The 23,888-nt window shown below is 43.2% G+C and overlaps 3 protein-coding genes across 3 annotated transcripts; 1 reads left to right on the plus strand and 2 right to left on the minus strand.

Annotated features, from left to right (window-relative positions):
• Positions 1–644: 644 nt before the first annotated feature.
• LOC110485742 (methyltransferase-like 26) lies at positions 645–3,119 on the plus strand. The gene is made up of 6 exons (XM_021556899.3): positions 645–1,017; positions 1,271–1,433; positions 1,587–1,646; positions 2,032–2,099; positions 2,196–2,274; positions 2,508–3,119. Exons 1-6 carry the CDS (start codon positions 824–826, stop codon positions 2,562–2,564), a joined length of 621 nt encoding a protein of 206 aa, XP_021412574.1. The 5' UTR covers positions 645–823; the 3' UTR covers positions 2,565–3,119.
• Positions 2,940–6,028, minus strand: LOC110485741 (WAP, Kazal, immunoglobulin, Kunitz and NTR domain-containing protein-like). Its single transcript, XM_021556898.3, has 2 exons — positions 5,323–6,028; positions 2,940–5,104 (listed from the first exon to the last, which is right to left on the minus strand). Exons 1-2 carry the CDS (start codon positions 5,629–5,631, stop codon positions 3,557–3,559), a joined length of 1,857 nt encoding a protein of 618 aa, XP_021412573.3. The 5' UTR covers positions 5,632–6,028; the 3' UTR covers positions 2,940–3,556.
• Positions 6,029–8,868: 2,840 nt separating this feature from the next.
• LOC110485744 (ras-related protein Rab-40C) lies at positions 8,869–16,671 on the minus strand. Its single transcript, XM_021556900.3, has 6 exons — positions 15,948–16,671; positions 15,699–15,759; positions 15,547–15,607; positions 15,337–15,414; positions 13,535–13,757; positions 8,869–11,657 (listed from the first exon to the last, which is right to left on the minus strand). Exons 1-6 carry the CDS (start codon positions 16,099–16,101, stop codon positions 11,350–11,352), a joined length of 885 nt encoding a protein of 294 aa, XP_021412575.3. The 5' UTR covers positions 16,102–16,671; the 3' UTR covers positions 8,869–11,349.
• Positions 16,672–23,888: the final 7,217 nt, after the last annotated feature.

Here is a 23,888-nt window from a genome sequence, read left to right on the forward strand (position 1 = left end):
TTCTCTACACAAGCAATATTTACCTAGATTTTTCTTCAACTTCTGGACATCACATCAGGAACAATTGTCTGCTGCAGTCATGTGCTTCAGTGGCCCAATACGTTTCCATGGTAACTAAATTAACATTATCTTGAAAAAACATTATTAAATGAGGAATTTGCCCCCAGTGGTGGACATTTTTGTGTAAAAAAAAAACAATATAAAGGCATACTCACAATAAATATTGATATATATATTTCATTTAATTGACTCTTTCTCGAGTAGATAACCTTATAATGTGTAATTATTAATGATTTCTAATAGCAAAACATAGTAGAAGCACAAAAATCTGCGTCAGGGACAAGGGCAAAACAGTGAAATTGAGGTATAAATTGCATATGAAAAGAAGCTAAAATACTTGACAGAGAGGTGTTAAAAAAATCTGGAGTGATTGTAGTGTGAATTTAATATAATACTTAAAAAGAACAACAATATATATATATATATATATGTATATTTTTTTTAATAAAATTCACAAAATGTACCAAGAGGACATAGAAGTGCCCTGTAGTTGAAGAATCACCCTGCTACTCCATCCTAAGGTACTGCAATCTCAGGAAAAATGCACATTGTGCAGCTTTTTATAACGTTGCAGTTATTACACTAGGCCGGGTGACGTGTTAATCACGCGACACATCGCGGAAGTCGATTACTATTGTTATAGTCCTGAGGCGATATTGTTCAGAGCTCTGTTGTGACTAACTTGCACAGCCAACTAGTTCAACTGGAGTGGTGGAAACAATTGCATCTTTTAGCGCGGAGAGTGTATCCAGGAGTTGCCCAAATGCTCAATGCACCTGCCGCCGAGAGAAATAAGGAACCCATCCTTGCGGTGCTCCGTGAGAGTGTGGATACGGCGAAACCGTTGAATGCACTGGAGATATCGTCTGGTACGGGGCAACATGTCACCCACTTCGCACAGGGATTACGAAATATTACCTGGCAGCCGTCAGAATTTGACCGACAATCTTTAGCCAGGTGAGTTTAAAGAGTTTTTTTTTTAGCTTGCAAATTAATACATAATGTGGTAACGTTAGGCATAACGGTTCAGTGAGTCCAGATCTGAGTTGTTTTTCCCAAAATCCAAAGCTGCCTGTTATTCAAAATAGGTTACTAGGAATTCATGTTGATAATAATAGTAGGCCTAACTCTTTCTTTAGGCCTATATCAGCAGCTATTATTTGTTGTTGATGCTTACAATGAGAATTATCTATTTTGTCCCCGCCACCAGTATAGACGCATACAGAGCGCATCACAACCTGCCGAACGTGAAGCCTGCCATCCACCTTGACGCCTCTCTACCCTGTGAAAACTGGGGTGGGATCCAGCCCGAGTCCTTGGACCTGGTACTCAACATCAACATGATCCATATCTCCCCAATGGCCTGCACTGAGGTGAATACTGTCTTGGCCTACATATTGTCTATACAGATGCTCTTATAAATACACAGTTAATGGTCCACTAACCGATGATACATGATACTTTTATTGCAAACTAGTCATTATTACACTACTCATTATCGTGTGATGTTATGTTTTTACCCACAGGGTTTGTTCAAAGGAGCGGGAACCATCCTGAAACCACAAGGAGTACTGCTGACATACGGGGTATATTATAATGGTGTTACAAGCAGTGTTGACTATATCCTCAACCTGATGTTGGCAGTAAATAAGCATGTAGAAGAAAGGATGTTGGAAGCGATATTTGTGTATTTCCCATATTTAGAACTGGGACTCCCTAAAAATATGCAACTTTGATATACCTTTTCGCTGCAGGTTAGCAGAACTTACGCAGCAGGTTTCAAACATGTAGGTAGCAAGTTAGGAGAATTAGGTTAAGGTTAGGGAAAGGATTGGGGAAAATGCTCTCCTAAACTGCTACTAAAAGCCACTTGTATCGAAGTGGCGTGTTTTTAGGGAGTCCAATTTCGAACTCACTGTGAAAAATTGCCCTCATGAACTTGTCTTACGTCTTCTAATATTGTCTCTCTAGCCCTATGCGCTAAATGGACAGATCACTCCACAAAGCAACATCGACTTTGACCTCAGTCTAAGGTCGAGGTAAGTGAGAACTACAATAATGCCGGAATCTGAATATATCTGCTATTTGACCACACATTATCGAAGCAAATAACTCAAACTGTTGATGTCTTATAGAAATCCAGAGTGGGGCCTAAGGGACGTCACCCTGCTCAGGTCTGTGGCAGAGAGGAGTGGCTTGTTCCTGGAGAAAATGGTAAGAAGCGATACTCCAAATATCAGTCATTTAGGATTTTCATAACGATGTGAATGAAACCCAATGATCTGCGTAAGTAACACAAACATGTTAAATTAACTGTCAGACCAAATTTATTCTAATAGCAAAAGATGCCACATTGAAACATCCATGACCCATTTCTTACTTCAAAATGTGTGAAATACTTTGTGATGTCGGCTTATAACCACTCTCTCTTGTCATTGTAACGTTAGGTTGACATGCCAGCTAACAACAAGTGCCTTCTGTTCCGGAAGGAGAGTCTGGTGTGAAGTCCACTGCCCTCTCTGGGGTTCCATTCCAACATCACAAATGCACCATTGCGCTCCTGTCTGTACAGGGTATAACATGGATAGTAATGGATATTTAACACTTGGTTGAAAATGTAATGGATATTTAACACTTGGTTGAAAATGACCTGAACTGATACCTTATTTGAATCAATGCCAAATCCAATAATTCCCTCACCTTCCAACTCCGATCTACACAAGTCATTTCCTCATAGGTGATTTGTTTGGTAACTTCAAAATGTATGGCGCTCGCTTTTATTGATTAAAATGAATAGGATTGTTGTAGGAAGGTGCTTTTGCATGACACCCACATCAGAAAAGTGTAGGAAAAAAGTATAACATTTTTTTCAATCAACTTGGAGTATTAATTTACCTTTAAGAAGTATGCATTGAAGTTATGGGATTTCAAAAAAGGAGAAACATTACACCACTTCAGCATATAATTATCACTAGAAAACAGTACGGCACGTTACACTGAATACAAGTTATCTTACACATGAAACATTACATTTGAATAAACCTATTTGAATAATGGTATTTACACATCTCGATTTGATTGTGTTATGTACAACATTGGCATTGTTTGAAAAGTCAGTGCTTGATTTTTCTGGACAATGAAAACAGTGTCAGAAAGAAATGCACTGTAATTTGATACAGGACATCATGGCACAAACTCCACCGAAGAGTTACTCACAACCTGTAGGGTGCGTTCCATTTCAGAAAATGTCATTGTAGGGCTATGCCATTGTATATTAGCCTTGCTATGACAGCCCAAGTTGGGGTGATCAGTTCTAGGGCTCTATTCAATCTGTCTCGCTGAAGCATTAGATTGCGTGATAGAAATGTGAAGGTAATTTCCTATTGAGCCGACATTTGCAGTGTTTACCGTGAATGCAGTCTCCTCTAATGCGGGATAATTGCCTTTAAATCGCACTGCAACGCTGAACTTCCGAGATACGAATCGAATAGAGCCCCTAGTCCCGGAACCTCTGCAGCATCTCACAGGTCCTCTTCTCCAAGACTTCATGAATCCTCTTCAGCCTCTTATCGGAGATGGGTCTGACGTAGCTGTCGGGATGTATCACGGCCATGCCGTCCTGTACATCCCCCATGACCAATAGGGGGCCCTCCTCCATGGTGATGTTGGGGCAGGGGCAGCTCCAGTCCATCTTAGCCAGGGTCACCTCCAGGTGGCGGGTGTTAAAGAATGCCAAGCCCATCTTCTCGTCGCGGAGGATCTTCTCTAGACTGAACCGGGCGATCCCAGAATCGAGGTCCTCGATCAGTTCCGTCAATCGACCGACAATGGCAAAATCGCTCCGACACAGGCTCGGGACGATTTTACCTTTGACCCGGCATGTTTTGCAGACTCGTCGTTTGGACTGCGGACAGTTTGCCTCGCACTCCTTCTTGGATCGAAAGCGATTGCTGTTGCCCTGGCAACCGCCATAAGCAAAGGCCTGGCATTGTTTCAAGAGGGAGTTCCAGGCCCAGTGGGCCTCCCAGCTCTTGCAGGGGCCCTGGACCGCAGGTAAGGAACAGATCCCCATCCCCTCCCTCTGGCAGGATGCCTGGCACTCTTCGTAGGTTTCGAAGCGGTTGCGGCTGTCATCGCAGCCCCCGTTGGAGAAGGCCAGGCAGGTACCTTGCTCGGCGTCGTAGTACCAGTCAACGTAGCGCTCGGCAGAGCACTCCCGCCGGTCCAGCTCCGCCAGGCAGTCGGTGGGCGAAAACGGGGGCCCCATGGGCATTCCCGCCATCTCGGGGTCCTCTGAGAAGATGTCGTCCTCGGTCCGACGGATGACAGAGAGAGGGTAGTCGGCACGGAGGACACCAGCTGCATTTCGGGCGACGCAAGTGTAGATGCCTGTGTCCCACACCTGGGCGTTGTAGACGACTAGCTGGCCAATGTTGGTGATGACCACGTTGCCGTACATCCGGTCGGGCCGCATTACCAGGCTCTCGTGGCGTTCGCTCTGCTTCTCCCAGGTCACGACGGGCCGCGGGACACCCATTACATCGCAGTGGAAACTCACCGTGCCGCCTATGTAGACCGACTGGTGGCTGGGGTTGGAGAAGAGCGTTGGGGGAATGGGGTCTTCCAGGAAGGACGTCAGCGTCGGATTGGCTGTTGTGTCCTGGGGGAGTGGACTTGTTTGAGGCCCAGATAGATGAAACCGGCAGGTCACCACAGTTAGTGTCACACCCTGTGTACACGCCTCAGCATCCATGTAACACTTGTTGAAGTAGGTGAGTCCGTCGGAGGCACAGGTGAAGCTGGGATCCTTCTCGCAGTGGTCCTGGCACTTGCAGATGGGCTGGTCCTCCCAGATGTCGCAGGTGGCCCCCTGTTGGCTGCAGATGAAGCCCTGGCAGGTGGCGATGGAGCCCTGGCCCCCGGGGCCCTTCTCTCCTCCGCCCTGGCCATCCGGCTGAGCAGGGGTGCCATCAGAGAAACGGGCGGCCACACAGCTGAAGAGTCCACACACATTGGTGCAGCATTTCTCAAAGCCAGCACAGTCCTGGAGAATAACAACAGGCATTTACTGAGGTAAAAATACATAGTATATTTTAAAAACAACAAACACCAAGTGGTAGGCCTAATAAAATAAAAAGAAAATGTAATGGATGTGTAGTCACACAGTATAACACATTTCCTTACAACTGTTTAAGTTCGTCATAAACAAATGACAGACAATGGATTGTGAAATTAAATATTGAATACATATAAATGCCTCACCTCGTCAACTTCACATTCCCGTTCGCAGGTGCTTTGTGCATCAACCCAAAGGTTAGCATTCAGCTTGTTGGGACAAACTCCTGGATGTTCCACTTTGGAACCAGCTAGACTTGCACTCCACGTCTGTTGTGGGAAGACGCAGAGGCAAACCAAAAACACAAGAGAGGACCAACCAACGCGTCCTGATAAGAGTCCTTTTGGGCATATAAGTGCTTTTGGCTGGTTTGTGTCCACGTTCTTTCCACCCCCAACCCCTCGACAGCTGAGGGAAGATATATTCATTTTAAAAGGAACTTTCATGAAAGTCATCCATCAACAAGTTCCATAACTTCCGTGCAGCCCCTCAGGAAAATACGTCCATTTTGTTCAAATGCAGCCATCCAGTTTGTGCGTAACCAATCTGGGTACAAGTGCCAATTTGTCGCTCGCCACGCAAGAGAAACGGTTCTCAAATTTCAGATGAATAAACCATTGTCCAACAAAAAGATCTCCCTCTGCGCTGTACATTGATTCAACAAGTAGCCTCGAATAAGAGGACAAAAATAACATCTGTGATAAAAATCGCAAAACCGTTAGACTAAAACAGAAAACTGCAACAACAAAAAAATCTGGCTATATCTACGCTGACTTCCAATGCGTGCGGAGTCAACTCACTACACAAAGAGATAGAGAGAGAGAGAGTCGCAATATCGGTTTTGGTGTGACTAGAGGTAGGAAGGGCAGCGCCTCTGACCGCCCCCATGGTTGTCCAGTGTCTGAAACTTTTATGAAGCAGCACCATGCGCTAAGCAACTGGACAAACATTGTAAAGACATCAAAGGAATCTTGATAGGGCGGTGTTGTCAAGCTGTCCCAACAACAGTACGCACTGGGCCAAACATTCCGGTGAGAAATCCATCAATGTTTCATGCGTCCAGACAAAAACTCTAGAAGTGTTGCTCATAATGCTCATATAAATGGGCATTGATTGAGAAGTTTCCTAACAGGAGGTACTTCTTGTTTGCTAGTGAACCCATGCACTGGCTTTATCTTGGCCAGGTCGCAGTTGTAAATGAGAACTTGTTCTCAACTGGCCTATCTGGTTAAATGAAGGTGAAATAAAACAAATAAAATAAATGCACACTGATAAATAAGTTGACATAAGTGTCTAATTCCGTTTTTTTACGCAATCGACTTTTACGCAATGAGTAGACTATGGTGTAATTCTAGTTTATCTAGAACGTGTAAAATGTTGATATTAAATATTGAATATGTCATGAACATAGACAACTTTTTAAATGTGGGATTAATAAGACTAGATAGGCTATTTGAATGAGAAAGAATCACATTTTGAGGAGGCGCGCACAGCAGAACTGGCAAGAAATATGCGCAACTTGACACTGATAGCGCATGCATAGAAACATGTTGTTTACGTTTGGTTGTGTTCAAGTCGAAGTCTAGACGCGTCGGTCAGTTTACACCCATCATTCACACAAAGCTCAGAGATGCCACGGTCAGGTGGCAAGACGTAAAGCGACACATTTTCAATGGTGTGTGACTCATCTTTGTCTCCACACGGCTCAAAGGGCTATGAGAAGCAAACTCCCTTCGCTTTCATTGAACGTGACCCTTCAACCTTCGCGTGACTTTTGACCGCCGGCATTCAGAGCTGCTGCGGAGAGGCCGCGAGCTAGGGGCTGCGGAGCCAATAACCCCGGGGCGACTAATCAATTCAGACCCCCCACCGTTTTACTTCACTTGAGCTTGATACCGACAGCCAAGGGGTCGGAGAGGACAAAGACAAACAAAAAATTCCCACCGCTCGCGCACTGACATTGCCAAAGCTTTGAATAGCCAATAATATCACCCCAAAACTCAAGCTAGCAATAAAACCAGATAAAATATCACATTATGGCACAACGGGGACTGTGAAGAGAGACATATTTTTTAATATATTTTGTATTGTAATTTGCACAGTATTATGTAGGTATGTCGGTATTATGTTGGTGCGAGCCAGAACGGCTCATAGGGCAGGCGCCAGAACGGCTTATGGGGCAGGAGCCATCTCCTGTTTACTGAAGCATGAGGCAGAAACAGGTGACATGGTATTATGTACACTGCTCAAAAAAATAAACGGAACACTTAAACAACACAATGTAACTCCAAGTCAATCACACCAAGTCAATCACAAATCAAACTGTCCACTTAGGAAGCAACACTGATTGACAATACATTTCACATGCTGTTGTGCAAATGGAATAGACAACAGGTGGAAATTATATGCATTTAGCAAGTCACCCTCAGTAAAGGAGTAGTTCTGCAGGTGGTGACTACAGACCACTTCTCAGTTCCTATGCTTCCTGGCTGATGTTTTGGTCACTTTTGAATGCTGGCGGTGCTTTCACTCTAGTGGTAGCATGAGACGGAGTCTACAACCCACACAAGTGGCTCAGGTAGTGCAGATTATCCAGGATGGGACATCAATGCGAGCTGTGGCAAGAAGGTTTGCTGTGTCTGTCAGCGTAGTGTCCAGAGCATGGAGGCGCTACCAGGAGACAGGCCAGTACATCAGGAGACGTGGAGGAGGCCCTGGAGGGCAACAACCTAGCAGCAGGACCGCTACCTACACCTTTGCGCAAGGAGGAGCAGGAGGAGCACTGCCAGAGCCCTGCAAAATGACCTCCAGCAGGCCACAAATGTGCATGTGTCTGCTCAAACGGTCAGAAACAGACTCCATGAGGGTGGTATGAGGGCCCGACGTCCACAGGTCGGGGTTGTGCTTACAGCCCAACACCGTGCAGGACGTTTGGCATTTGCCAGAGAACACCAAGATTGGCAAATTCGCCACTGGCGCCCTGTGCTATTCACAGATGAAAGCAGGTTCACACTGAGCACGTGACAGACGTGACAGTCTGGAGACGCCGTGGAGAACGTTCTGCTGCCTGCAACATCCTCCAGCATGACCGGTTTGGCGGTGGGTCAGTCATGGTGTGGAGTGGCTTTTCTTTGGGGGGCCGCACAGCCCTCCATGTGCTCGCCAGAGGTAGCCTGACTGCCATTAGGTACCGAGATGAGATCCTCAGACCCCTTGTGAGACCATATTCTGGTGTGGTTGGCCCTGGGTTCCTCCTAATGCAAGACAATGCTAGACCTCATGTGGCTGGAGTGTGTCAGCAGTTCCTGCAAGAGGAAGGCATTGATGCTATGGACTGGCCCGCCCGTTCCCCAGACCTGAATCCAATTGAGCATTTGAGTGTGACTTCAAATCCAGACCTCCATGGGTTGATAAATTTGATAATGTGTGATTTTGTTGTCAGCACATTCAACTATGTAAAGAAAAGTATTTAATAAGAATATTTCATTCATTCAGAACTAGGATGTGTTATTTTAGTGTTCCCTTTATTTTTTTGAGCAGTGTATATTATTTGTTGTGTTTTGTGTTTGTTTCCTGTTTGGTTCCCAGGAAGAGTAGGGTAAGTACTAAATATACACAACTTAATCAACTAATCAAAAGTATACAATACAGTTATTCAGTAATAAATCATTTTGAATAAAAAGGTACACCAGTTTAATTTCCATGGCAACTATGCAGCCACATTTATTTGCAAAACCGTTCATCATCCTTACAATCAACTCAGCAGCTTATACCACATACAGGTAGTGCTTATAATACCCTGAATAATGATTATTTTCCTTGACCTTTTATTTAATAAAATGGTGTAGAAACAGAAATGTCATGCATTGGTTTTCATCTCTCTTGCAGTGAGCATAGGGAATGTCTGTGTAAATACATTCTAAGAATTTTGTCCTTTACAAAAATATAAGACAACAAAAAACAGAATATTATTTACAAACAAATGGGTATAAATAAAATTGTGAATATGAACTTTTTTTTATTAAGGCTGTATGGAATTTGCTTTATCTGGATACATTTAAAGTTTACTGGAGTCCAAAGTTAGTAAGTCACAAGTTAACATAACCACTTATCAAAGTGATTCAGATGAAAGATATTTTAGCCCTTTGCGGCATTCCCCCAAAAATCCTACTGATACTTCAAGATAAATCATGATACCGGTAAAAAGCCAGGCACATATTGGTTACTCATAGGGTCACTCAGGGCAAAGGGCCATGAATGAGCAAACAGACTTGGATCAACACACCATTGGCTCTCTGATCAGCATTAAAAGGTAGACTCAGCTAAATGACATTGCCACGAGCAGCACGGCAGACATGGAGATGATCATGATGCAAGACTTCACTCTCACACTTCACTTCACACTGTTCACAGCCTGGTAGCCACGGGACAATAACAGCATAGAAGTAGAGCCTCACGCTTAGTTGTTATGGAAGTCCCTCCCCCCCCCCCCCCCCCCATGCGGTTTACTTTCTGCATCTACGTCATATTGCTGAGTATACCTTTAAACTGCAAAGTGAGGGAGAGCAGTTTGATATTGCACCCATTACGGTATTCTGAAATGAAACCAGTGTAATCTACAATGACTCTTTGCTATAACAGCTTGACCCCATTTGCTTTTAAATCAATCATATGAGCACAGACCAGACTGGTGTTATACATTCTGGTGCCAAACAGGACAAGGACCCAAGTCAACAGACAGAGCAACACACAGAAGAAGACCAACAGATGGATGATCGGCAGGTAGCCGCGTGGTTAGAGCGTTGGACTAGTAACCGAAAGGTTGCAAGATCGAATCCCCGAGCTGTCAAGGTCAAATCAAGGTCAAATCTGTCGTTCGACCCCTGAACAAGGCTGTTAACCCACTGTTCCTAGGCTGTCATTGAAAATAAGACTTTGTTCTTAACTAACCTTCCTAATAAAATCATTAAAACAGACACACAAATACTTTGCCAGAGTGCAGAGAGCTAATAATAAAATGTTAAAAATTAGCTGCAGTTTCAATATTTTACATTTGTTGGCAAATCTGTGTGAGATTTGAAAATAATAATCACTCAATGTGTTTCTGAGCCATATCAAACCAGGGTCATGTTCAGTAAGCAGCAAATAAAAATAAAAAAGACAAACAAGAAAGGACAACATGAGCTTGTTCAAGAAAAAAAAAAAACTCAAATTTTCGGTTTCCGCTGCAAAACGTTTTCCATCGCATGCCCTAATGAACACAACCCAGACATAGGCTATAAGTATTGAAGAGGGACAAAGTCAACGGACAGGCATAATAACACAATCCCAAACACAAACTCCCAAAACATTAAAGACAAATCACGTAAGAGGTCAGTGCAAAAAAAATCCGCTGGAAAAAAAAGCTGACCTATTAACACGTATGTACAATAAGTCCTGACTTAAATATACCCAGTGAATCTGTTCAGAGTCCTCATACTCTCTTGTAGTGTTGACAGTAAGGTGAGTGATGAAGTCACAGCTTGAAGTCCAAGAGGCTGTATGGAGAAATAGTCATGTCTTCTTGTAGGCACTAACTCCGCCACGGTTCGATGAACAAAGCCTATGGGGAAATGACTGTCGTTTTTAGATAAACACTGAAAATAAGGTCTGTGGTAAACACAGGGTTAGGAGATCTTGTTTGTTTTGTTCTAGGAGTTAATCTTCATCAGCTAATGTCACTTTGTGAATTTTGAAGCATTTATGTAATAAAAAAAGCACATGAATAAAGGTCATGTTAACTGACTGATATTATCTCATAGAACAAAGTGTACTGTATAAGATCTCCTAAGCCTGTGTTAAACACTGAAAATAAGGTCAGAGGTTATCCCAAAACCCCATTCCTTCCCCATAGGAAAGGCTGAACGAACCAGAGGTAACTCACTTCCGGGATTTAGGACTACAAGCTAGCGAGCTCTACTGGTCACAGTGGGTGGTAGCTATGGGTTTTAACAGCGACCCACAAGATGGCGATGGGGGGCTATGAAAGAGTGAAAGCCATATTGGACTCCCTCACAGCTCTTACAGTTCCTGTTGTGCATTTATGCATCTCCAAATTGGGAACCCTGAGCGCCCCATACAGCGCTAGCATTAAGCCCAATGGGAGGCCTCAGAAGTTCCTCCTTTGCCCCTCACTAGGTGATGTTACAGTTACTTTTGCTGCTACTAGTCTTGGGGGGGCTCGGAGGCGGTTTAAAGGACTTGGAGCGTTTGAGACTGTTTCCCTTGCTGCTGCTGCTGTTGTTGCCGCTCACGCCGCCGCCCGCCGCATTGGTGGCCACGGAGTAGGAGCGTCCATGCATCATGACAGCATTCATTCCGTTGGCCATGGAGAAGGACTTGAGGTGGGACTTGATGGCCACGGGGAGAGGCAGCTTGTCAATGAGGTGGACGGGGGTGCATGAGACGATGGAGCGGCAACACAGGTCCTGGAGGCTGAACACTGGTGGGGAGGGGGATGGACAGGGAAGGACATAGTCAAGTTGTATTACATTCTATAACTGTATAGCATAGGACATGACAACAATCTAGTTGTGTTGCTGGTTTATTTTGCAGGTGGGACAGCTGCTGTTGCGTCAATGACGAGGAGAGCCCAGTGCGCTTTGACCCATCAAATGAGAACCCAGCAAGCAAGAGACAACCCCCTTTCATTATTCCAAATAAACTCTGCAAAAAAATAAACGTCCTCTCACTGTCAACTGCGTTTATTTTCAGCAAAGTTAACATGTGTAAATATTTGTATGAACATAACAAGATTCAACAGCTGACACGCAAACTGAACAAGTTCCACAAATATGTGACTAACAGAAATGGAATGTGTCCCTGAACAAAGGGGGGGTCAAAATCAAAAGTAACAGTCAGTATCTGGTGTGGCCACCAGCTGCATTAAGTACTGCAGTGCATCTCCTCCTCATGGACTGCAACAGATTTGCCCGTTCTTGCTATGAGATGTTACCCAACTCTTCCACCAAGGCACCTGCAAGTTCCCTGACATTTCTGGGGGGGAATGGCCCTAGCCCTCACCCTCTGATCCAACAGGTCACAGACGTGCTCAATGGGATTGAGATCCGGGCTTTTCGCTGGCAATGGCAGAACACTGACATTCCTGTCTTGCAAGGATTCACGCACAGAACGAGCAGTATGGCTGGTGACATTGTCATGCTGGAGGGTAATTTCAGGATGAGCCTGCAGGAAGGGTACGACATGAGGGAGGAGGATGTCTTCCCTGTAACGCACAGCGTTGAGATTGCCTGCAATGACAACAAGCTCAGTCCGATGATGCTGTGACACACCGCCCCAGTCCATGACGGACCCTCCACCTCCAAATCGATCCCACTCCAGAGTACAGGTTTCGGTGTAACGCTCATTCCTTCGACTAAAAGCGAATCTGACCATCACCCCTGGTGAGACAAAACCGTGATTCATCAGTGAAGAGCACTTTTTGCCAGTCCTGCCAGTGACGATGGGTTTGTGTCCATAAGCGACGTTGTTGCCGGTGATGTCTGGTGAGGAACTGCCTTACAACAGGCCTTCAAGCCCTCAGTCCTACCTCTCTCACGCTACTACGGACAGTCTGAGCCCTGATGGAGGGATTGTGTGTTCCTGGTGTACCTCGGGCAGTTGTTGCCATCCTGTACCTGTCCCGCAGGTGTGATGTACAGATGTACCGATCCCGTTCAGGTGTTGTTACATGTGGTCTGCCACTGCGAGGACGATCAGCTGTCCATCCTGTCTCCCTGTAGCGCTGTCTTAGGAGTCTCACAGTACGGACATTGCAATTTATTGCCCTGGCCACATCTGTAGTCCTCATGCCTACATTTGCAGCATGCCTAAGGCACGTTCACGCAGATGAGCAGGGACCCTGGGCATCTTACTTTTGGTGTTTTTCAGAGTCAGTAGAAAGGCCACTTTAGTGTCCTACGTTTTCATAACTGTGACCTTAATTGCCTACCGTCTGTAAGCTGTTAGTGTCTTAACGACCATTCCACAGGTGCATGTTCATTAATTGTTTATGGTTCATTGAACAAACATGGGAAATAGTGTTTAAACCCTTTACAATGAATATCTGTGAAGTTATTTGGATTTTTACAAATTATCTTTGAAAGACAGGGACGTTTCTTTTTTTGCTGAGTTTAGATATATTCCATATATCAATCAAATCAAAGAATTGAAGGGTAGCAACATAAAATAACAAATAAGCCCAAGTTTCCTCACACCAACAATAACCTTTGACCTTTCCCATTTTTTTAATACACCCTAAGACTTACCAACCCAATACCCTACAATGGCTGTAACTTTAGTCTTCCCTGTACTCCTCACCTCGGTTTGGTCTCCAGAACTTCTCCATGCCGTGCCTCATCAGCACGATGCGCGACAGCTCCGTGAACGACTCGATGACGTTGAAGTTGCACAGAGGGCTGACCTCAAAGAAGGTCATGCCGTTCTTCTCGGCGTAGGCGCGGGCCTGCTCCGTGGGCACCTGCCTCTTATAGGCCAGGTGGAGCCGGTTGCCTACTAGGATGCGGGGCACCCCCGGGGCATGCTGGGGGAAAGGAGAGAAAGCAATAGGGGGATGATATTGAGAGAAGGGGTTGTTTTGTTAACAACTCCCATCTTGTTTACGATTCCTTGAATCAAATCACACACAAACCCTGTTCGAACAGGAAACACACCGGCCTTCTCAAAGCAGGAAAGGAAACAGGAAGAGCATAAATCACCTTTATTCTGTAAATACATTTATCAGGCATATGCATGCTACCTTTGAAGCATCTATCCTTTTTCCAGTGCCATCCAAATGTGTGCACAGACAAGGTACCATGATGCTAGCTAGCCAGCCAGGTAGCATGGCTAAACAAGGTTGTTTGTTATCAAACCAAAAACTTGCGGCCGCAAGTAGTTTAAAATGGCCGGCTACAATGGTTGAAAATATGATATAAAAATGTGCACCAATTCACAGGAGAGAGGGGAGAAGGTAGCTCCGGTAACATGGGGCATAACTTTTGAGTGGCTTTCAGTGTTGTAAAGGCGCAAGCATGACTGTCACTTCGCTCTGTTTTTCCTCTCTGGCAGTGGCACTCAAGAGGCTGCGTGACAGAGAAGCCTAGTCAGACTGGCCCTGCTTGTTCTTACTGGAGAAATTAAACCATGCCGCTCCAATAACTAAACAAATGTAACAACAAACTTCATCACTGTCTGCACACCCCAGCTCGCCATCACGGCTTAATAACATTTATAAACTGATGAAGAAGATGGAGAGGAGCTAATGGCTGGTTAGGGGATGTGGCTTGCTGCTCACAGCTGTCGCACGTGACATATGGTGAAGTACTCATTCTGATATGACGTCACACTCTTAACTCTGTTTAATATTTTATTTGTAGGGAAGCATTCTGTGCTCAGTCATTCGTTTCTAAATGAGAAACGCACCATCATTTACTGATCACACAGGGAGAAGATATTTTCGGCCTCTCCGGATATACACGATTCACGTGGACAACCTATTTTGAAGTGAAAATGGCAAATATCTCCAAAAAGTGATGAGTTTGCAACCTTGCAGATTTTGTTTGTTTGTATTTATCCTTTATTTAACTAGGCAAGTCAGTTAAGAACAAATTATTATTTACAATGACGGCCTTGGAACAGTGGGTTAACTGCCTTGTTCAGGAGCAGTACGACAGATTTTTACCTTGTCAGCTCGGGGGTTCGATCTGGCAACCTTTCAGTTACTGGCCTAACGCTCTAACCACTAGGCTACCTGCTGCCACAATAGTGCAGAGTGTAAAGTCTATGAGCGGGAAGATAAAAGGTTTACCAGTGGCCAGTTGGTGAAGGACACAGCACAGAGGGAAAAGCTATTCAGGTTGTGGGAGGTTTTGGTCGTGACTGACCTAAACTGTTTGCCTGAGGGGAGTCTCTTGATAACAACAGCAGATCCTCAGACTACAGCCTGCCTGCCTGGCAATAGCTCTACATGGCTAGTGATTCTACCATCTACAAACCGGTATGGTGGATTTCATTTGAGCTGTTACTGCAGCATGATGAGGCAGATATGCTGTTTAGAATGAAGACTTGAGTCACATCGTCAGACATGCAGTGTTAAATGATGAGTCAGCAAACTAGCTTACCTCATCGATCTCCCGGATCCAGCGGTCAATGCCATCAAACGACCAGCCATTTGTGATATCATAAACTAGCAGGATTCCCTGTGGGTTGGGGGAGTGGGGGGACATGAACAAGCAATACATCTTTAATCAGTAAACAGCCCACTTGTCCCTGAACACACAGATGATATAGCCTAGAACCTGAAGCATTTGGAATTAAGGGGTCTAACCCACCTGTGCCCCACGTGAATATGACCGGAAGATTGTGCAGAATCGTCCCTGTCCAGACGTATCCCTGTTGAACAAAGAATGACCCTGTTAGATTCCATTTAGCTTTCTGTCAATGAGTTTTCTACAAGTATTAGACAAGTATTTTCTACATGTACCACAACTCTAACTTGACTCTTCTCCCATCCAACAGGATTGTGGTAGTCTTGTAGTCAATCCCTGAGAAAACAAACATGATTATAGCAGACAGCCAGCCCAACCTTAACCTCAAACTACATGGGATTGATTTGAGAGTACAATGGCAAATGGCCAGTTTGATTCCAGAGTAAAAATAAACACTGACTAGTATGTTTATACTTCATATAATGTATACACTTGATGTATTCTAACTAGTTACATACACTCACCACTGCTGTAGGGATAGGGAGACTCTGCTGATCCGTCCTGCAGACTGTCTAGGATCTCTCCTTTCCCCACATCACTGTCTCCAACCAGCAAGAATTTCAGGAGGTAGTCGTAACTCTTGACAGGACTGCCCTGTGTAGCCATCATCCCACGCATTGGTATCAAGTTAAGACCGAGTTTTGGAGATTCTCGACTGCGGGTGGGATAAGTTGTGTGTGGAATGCCTTGTCGAACACTTAGGTGCGAACGACGTTGTTTACTAGCTAAAGATACTGTTAGCCACAGAGAAATGAAGGTTACTAGCTAGCAGTGTCGCACACAACTAGCTACAAAATATACAATGAGCGTTGAGAACGAATTATCTCCAATTCCATCATGTTTTCTTTGAAAATCCATTACCTAGCTAACGTTAGTTAGCTATCTAACGTTAGTAACTTATGTGAAATAAAAATACCCCGTGCTAACGTTAGCTACCTAAACATGGTTACGAAAACATTAATTAATCTGGGCCATTCTGCCTCCAAAACCAAATGCCCTCTACAAGGTAAAACATTGTTTTTGAAATGTTAATTCAAAACGAAAATTGTACTTTATTTAAGAGTCCATAAATAACAATTAGTTGCCTTCGTGTGCGTGTCAGCAGCTAAGCAATGCAAATAACATCACCCAAGATTTTGCTTTTGCCAGCATCAACATCCGGTTTGCCGGTGCCTCTTCTTCTTTGATGAAGTTTAATAGCGGTTGGCATCCAAAATATGTTGCATTACCGCCACCTGAGTTCAACTCCAGCAAAAAAAAAAGCGTCCTCTCACTGTCAACTGCGTTTATTTTCAGCAAACTTAATAAATATTTGTATGAACATAACAATATTCAACAACTGAGACATAAACCGAACAAATTCCACATACATGTGACTGACATTAATGGAATAATGTGTCCTTGAACAAAGGGAGGGTAAAAATCAAAAGTAACAGTCAGTATCTGGTGTGGCCACCAGCTACATTAAGTACTGCAGCGCATCTCCTCCTCATGGACTGCACCAGATTTGCCAGGTCTTGCTGTGAGATGTTACCCCACTCTTCCACCAAGGCACCTGTACGTTCCAAGACATTTCTGGGGGGAATGGCCCTAGCCATGACACCACCCTACTCCACTATTTAAATATATTTAGTCCTACCTCAGGCCAACAACCTGAAAGGATGGGACACCACCACTTAACACACCCTGTAACTCTTCAGATGTCAAGTCTCGCACACCCAAATACTTCTCTGTAGCTGCCACAACAACCAAATTTTTCTGCGACTTACGTTCCATCCCTGCAGAACAGTTGATAACCATTGCTATAAATGATAAAGATCCAATCTTACTAAAACATATATCACTTGTTGGCCTATCCCTCTGTACTGGTACAGATCTACTACTCTCAGCACTCCTCTCAGCATCCCTCCCTCTTGACCCATCTTCCTCTACTTTCTTCACCAGCTCAGCATATGACAACTTCTGCATTACTCTAACCCTGGAAACCTCAACCTGCCTCGCACAAGACATTTCTGATCCCCAGCCCCATGGGCACCACTACAATTAACACATACATTTGAAGTCGGAAGTTTACATACAACTTAGCCAAATACATTTAAACTCAGTTTCTCACAATTGCTGACATTTAATCCTTGTAAAAATGCTATAGGTCAGTTAGGATCACCACTTTATTTTAAGAATGTGAAATGTCAGAATAAGTTGAGAGAATGATTTATTTCAGTGTTTATTTATTTCATCACATTCCCAGTGGGTCAGAAGTTTACATACACTAAATTAGAATTTGGTAGCATTGCCTTTAAATTGTTTAATTTGGGTCAAATGTTTCAGGTAGCCTTCCAGGAGCTTCCCACAATAAGTTGGTTTTGAAGGTAGGCCTTGAAATTCATCCACAGGTACACCTCCTATTGACTCAAATTATGTCAATTTGCCAATCAGAAGCTTCTAAAGCCATGACATCATTTTCTGGAATTTTCCAAGGCACAGTCAAGTTAGTGTATGTAAACCTCTGACCCACTGGAATTGTGATACAGTGAGTTTTGAAATAACTGTAAACAATTGTTGGTAAACAATTGTTGGAAAAAAGACTTATGTCATGCACAAAGTAGATGTCCTAACCGACTTTCCAAAATTATAGTTTGTTAACAAGAAATTTGTGGAGTGGTTGAAAAACAAGTTTTAATTACTCCAACCTAAGTGTATGTAAACTTCCTACTTCAAGTGTACCACTACTTTCTCCAATGCTACACATTCCTTTGTCTCATGCCCTTCTGGTCACTTCTCACACCTAGGAACCTCCCTCCTACACACTGCTGCCACATGCCCATATGCTTGACACCTGTAACAACGTAATGTATTCGGCACAAAAGTTCCTACAGGATACTTATATATCCTTACATCCAGTTTGCCGGTTTTCTTCTTCTTCTTCTTCTTCTTTTTTTTCTTCTTCTTCTCTGGTATAATGGCGTTCGCAACAATTTGATTTGCATAAAGCTACCTACTGTGCGGGTGGATAATAAGGATCCCTAAAAGGAAACAAAGTGGGGTGAAAAAAATCATACAAATTATCAACATTTTTTAAAATATAAACAAAATCACCCTGCTTTTCTATCCTATTCAACTATTGCTGTACATATACTATTCTATCCCAGGTATACTACATATTCTATTCATATACTGTCCATAATATTTATACATCTCATCATATATTTATTGGTAGTCCTAATATTTAAATATTTCTTAATTCCATTCTTTAACTTTTTAGATTTGTGTTTATTGTCGTGTACTTGTATTGTAAGATATTACTGCACTGTTGGAGCTAGGAACACAATCATTTCGCTACACCCACAATAACAACTGCTAAATATGTGTATGTGACAGATACAAGTTTATTTGAATAGCTCGTTTTGTTTCCATTCTTTGATTTCACCATGTTCCACTCATTGTCACACACTTCACTTGCCGCACTTTCAAATTCATGTAACAATTCCATGGATGCTTTGGCCAAGACTTCTTCTTCTTCTTCTCGTACTGTATATAAATCCATGCACCAAGATGCAATTCGATGCGCAGTACAATTACTGTTGAAGAAATAGCCCCTTTATAATAAAACTATAACAACATTTGCGCTGTGGCGTAGGCTACAGTTGAGCTGAGGTGTTTTTAGGATTTTCACACATGGGGAACATTATAGGCTACAGCAGGCTACTAAATAACATTTCCAATGGCACACTGACTCACCTAATAATGAAGACGAAGCCATATGCTACTACTCACGGTGATGGCCGATGCACGAGTCTTGGCAATAGCCTGTCTCAAGATGAGGTCACCTACTTTGAAAAACAGTGCTGCTGTTTGCAAAATAACGGGAGTTGTTGAGAAACATTTTTTACTATTAGTTCTACAGACAGGTTAGTCTTCTCTTGTCAAAAGTAGGCATTTGCTTTCCAAACTGTACGTTTTTTTTATATTTTTAAATTTGCAAAAGGCAAACAGCTATACCCAACCATATAAATATTATCCACAGATGGCAGTTCCCATTCAAGTCAGGACTGGCAGCCATTGCTAGTGTACCCATGAGATGAATAGTCAAGTTGCCAGGGTGAGAGGTTCCATAACCCTTCTATGGATTATATGTATATAGCCCCGATGCAACAAGCCGTATACAGTGCATTCTGAAAGTTTTCAGACCCCTTGACTTTTTCCACATTTTGTTACGTTACAGTCTTATTCTAAAATTGATCAAATTATTTTCCCCCCTCAACAATTTACAGACAATACCCCATAATGACAAAGCAAAAACTGTTTTTTTTGCCATTTTTGCCAATTTATAAAAAAAACAAAAAACAGAAATACCTTATTTACATAAGTATTCAGACCCTTTGCTATGAGACTCGAATTGAGCTCAGGTGCATCCTGTTTCCATGGATAATTCTTGAGATGTTTCTACAACTTGATTGGAGTCCACCTGTGGTAAACTCAATTGATTGGACATGATTTGGAAAGGCACACACCTGTCGATATAAGGTCCCATAGTTGATGTGCATGTCATAGCAAAAACCAAGCCATGAGGTCGAAGGAGTTGTCCATAGAGCTCAGAGACAGGATCGTGTCGAGGCATAGATCTGGGGAAGGACATAGCTCCAGAGTTCCTCTGTGGAGATGGGAGAACCTTCCAGAAGGACAATCATCTCTGCAGCACTCCACCAATCAGGCCTTTATGGTAGAGTAGCCAGACAGAAGCCACTCCTCAGTAAAAGGCACAAAACCCGCTTGGAGTTTGCCAAAAGGCACCTAAAGACTCTGACCACGAGAAACAAGATTCTCTGGTCAGATGAAATCAAGATTGAACTATTTGGCATGAGTGCCAAGTGTCACATCTGGACCATCCTTATGGTGAAGCATGGTGGTGGCAGCATCATGCTGTGGGGATGTTTTTCAGTGGCAAGGACTGGGAGACTAGTCAGGATAGAGGGAAAGATGAATGGAGCAAAATACAGAGAACCTTGATGAAAACCTGCTCCAGAGCACTCAGGACCTCAGACTGGGGCAAAAGTTTAGCTTCCAACAGGACAATGTCCCTAAGCACACAGCCAAGACAATACAGGAGTGGCTTCAGGACAAGTCTCTGAATGTCCTTGAGTGGCCCAGCCAGAGCCCGGACTTGAACCCCATCGAAACTCTCTGGAGAGACCTGAAAATAGCTGTGCAGCAACGCTCCCCATCCAACCTGACAGAGCTTGAGAGGATCTGCAGAGAAGATGGGAGAAACTCCCAAAATACAGGTGTGCCAAGCTTGTAACGTCATACCCAAGAAAATTCGAGGCTGTAATCACTGCCAAAGGTGCTTCAACAAAGTACTGAATAAAGGGTCTGAATACTACTGTAAATGTGATATTTCAGTTTTAAACATTTTCATAAATTAGCAAAAATTGTTATTATGGGGTATTGTGTGTAGATTGATGAGGAAAAAAATACAACTTAATCCATTTTAGAGTAAGGCTGTAACGTAACAAAACGTGGAAAAAGTCAAGGGGTCTGAATACTTTCTGAATACACTGTATACGCTCAGACCAGTCCAAGCTCTTTTCTTTCCTGACCCCCGAATAGTGGAACCAACTGAAGCTAGGACAGCAGAGTCCCTACCCATCTCCTGAAAACATCTGAAACCCTACCTCTTCAAACAGTATCTTAAAAGGATCCACCCCTTTTTTTACATTTTCACCTAAAATGACATACCCAAATCTAACTGCCTGTAGCTCAGGTCCTGAAGCAAGGATATGCATATTCTTGATACCATTTGAAAGGAAACACTTTGAAGTTTGTGGAAATGTGAAAGGAATGTAGGAGAATACAACGCAATAGATCTGGTAAAAGATAATACAAAGAAAAAACCAACCATTCTTTTGTATTTTTTTTGTACCGTCATCTTTGAAATGCAAAATAAAGGCCATAATGTATTATTCCAGTTAAGTTGCTATTTAGATTTTGGCCACTAGATGGCAGCAGTGTATGTGCAAAGGTTTAGACTGATATTAGTATGTTCCAGAGATTTCTGTAAGTCTTTAGCTGACACTCTACGATTCTTCTTAACCTCATTGAGCATTCTGCACTGTGCTCTTGCAGTCATCTTTGCAGGACGGCCATTCCTAGGGAGAGTAGCAACAGTGCTGAACATTCTCCATTTATAGACGATTTGTCTTACAGTGGACTGATGAACATCAAGGCTAACCCTTTCCAGATTTATGCAAGTCAACAATTCTTAATCTTAGGTCTTCTGAGATCTATTTTGTTCGAAGCATGGCTCACATCAGGCCATGCTTCTTGTGAATAGCAAACTCACATTTTATGAGTGTTTTTTTCTAGGGCAAGGCAGCTCTTACCAACATCTCCAATCTCTTCTCATTGATTGGACTCCAGGTTAGCTGACTCCTGACTCGAAATAGCTTTTAGAGAAGCCATTAGCCTAAGGGGGTTCACATACTTTTTCCAACCTACACTGTGAATGTTTAAATTATGTATTCAATATAGATATCTGTTATTAGTTTAAGCAAACTGTGTTTGCAAACTATGTTTGTCTATTGTTGTGACTTAGAGAAGTGATTAAGATCACTTCAAATTTGATGATCAATTTATGCAGAAATCCAGGTAATTCCAAAGGGTTCACATACCTTTTCTTGTTACTGTATGTTAAGATGAATGCACTAACTGTAAGTCGCTCTGGAAAAGAGCATCTGCTAAATGACTAAAATGTGAAAAATGTTAAATGTTGGTAATTCAGTCCCAGTAAACCCCTGCATTAATCCGTCCCGGCTCCCTGAGAAATGTTTTAGTCCCAGCATCCACAATAATGTCCATCCTCCTGGACTTTCCCTCCACTTTAGCCGTGCCATTGATCACCATTGCAATACAAATCAGGTCACGAAAACATCCAGCCAACTTGACACAACTGTGGGAAGCATTGGAGTCAACGTGGGCCAGCATCCTTGTAAAACGCTTTTGACACCTCGTAGAGTCCATGCCCCGACGAATTGAGGCTGTTCTGAGGGCAAAGGGGGTGCAACTGAACTTCAGAAACTGTTGCAGATGCACCTCCGCCGACTTCACTCCTGCATCACCGCTTGCCAAAGCCATAGACTGTTCTCACTGCTACTGCACGACAAGCGGTACCAGGGTGCCAAGTCTGGAACCAACAGGACCCTGAACAGCTTCTACCCCAAGCCATAAAACTGCTAATCAAGACTGCTAAATAGCTAATCAAATGGCTAACCTAACACACACACAAAACACGTACATAAATGCATATTGACGCTACACACACACACACACACACACACACACACACACACACACACACACACGCACACACACACACACACACACACACACACACACTTTTACACTCATCACATATGTTGCTGCTGTCTATTATCTATTATGTTGCCTAGTCACTTTACCCCTACCTATATGTACAGTTGAAGTCGGAAGTTTACATACACTTAGGTTGGAGTCATTAAAACTCATTTTTCAACCACTCCACAAATTTATTGTTAACAAACTATAGTTTTGGAAAGTCGGTTAGGAAATCTACTTTGTTCTTGACACAAGTAATTTTTTAAACAATTGTTTAGAGACAGATTATTTCACTTATAATTAAATTGTATCACAATTCCAGTGGGTCAGAAGTTTACATACACTAAGTTGACTGTGCCTTTAAAAAGAATGGACAATTCCAGAAAATGATGTCATGGCTTTAGAAGCTTCTGAAGCTAATTGTCATCATTTGAGTCAATTGGAGGTGTACCTGTGGATGTATTTCAAGGCCTACCTTCAAACTCAATGCCTCTTTGCTTGACATCATGGGAAAAATCAAAAGAAATCATCCAAGACCTCAGGAAAAGAATTGTAGACCTCCACAAGTCTGATTCATCCTTGGGAGCAATTTCCAAACACCTGAAGGTACAAACAATAGTACGCAAGTATAAACACCATGGGACCACACAGCCTTCATACCGCTCAGGAAGGAGATGCGTTGTCTCCTAGAGATGAACGTACTTTGGTGCGAAAAGTGCAAATCAATCACAGAACAACAGAAAATGACCTTGTGAAGATGCTGGAGGAAACAGGTACAAAATTACCTATATCCACAGTAAAAATGAGTCCTATATCGACAGCAAGGAAGAAGCCACTGCTCCAAAACTGCCATAAAAAAAGACAGACTACGGTTTGCAACTGCACATGGGAAGAAAGATCGTACTTTTTGGAGAAATGTCCTCTGGTCTGATGAAACAAAAATAGAACTGTTTGTCCATAATGACCATGGTTACGTTTGGAGGAAAAAGCAGGATGCTTGCAAGCCGAAGAACACCATCCCAACCGTGAAGCACAGGGGTGGCAGCATCATGTTT

This window comes from Oncorhynchus mykiss, chromosome 13 (assembly GCF_057628025.1).
Source record: "Oncorhynchus mykiss isolate SJ-2025 chromosome 13, ASM5762802v1, whole genome shotgun sequence".
NCBI lineage: Eukaryota > Metazoa > Chordata > Actinopteri > Salmoniformes > Salmonidae > Oncorhynchus > Oncorhynchus mykiss.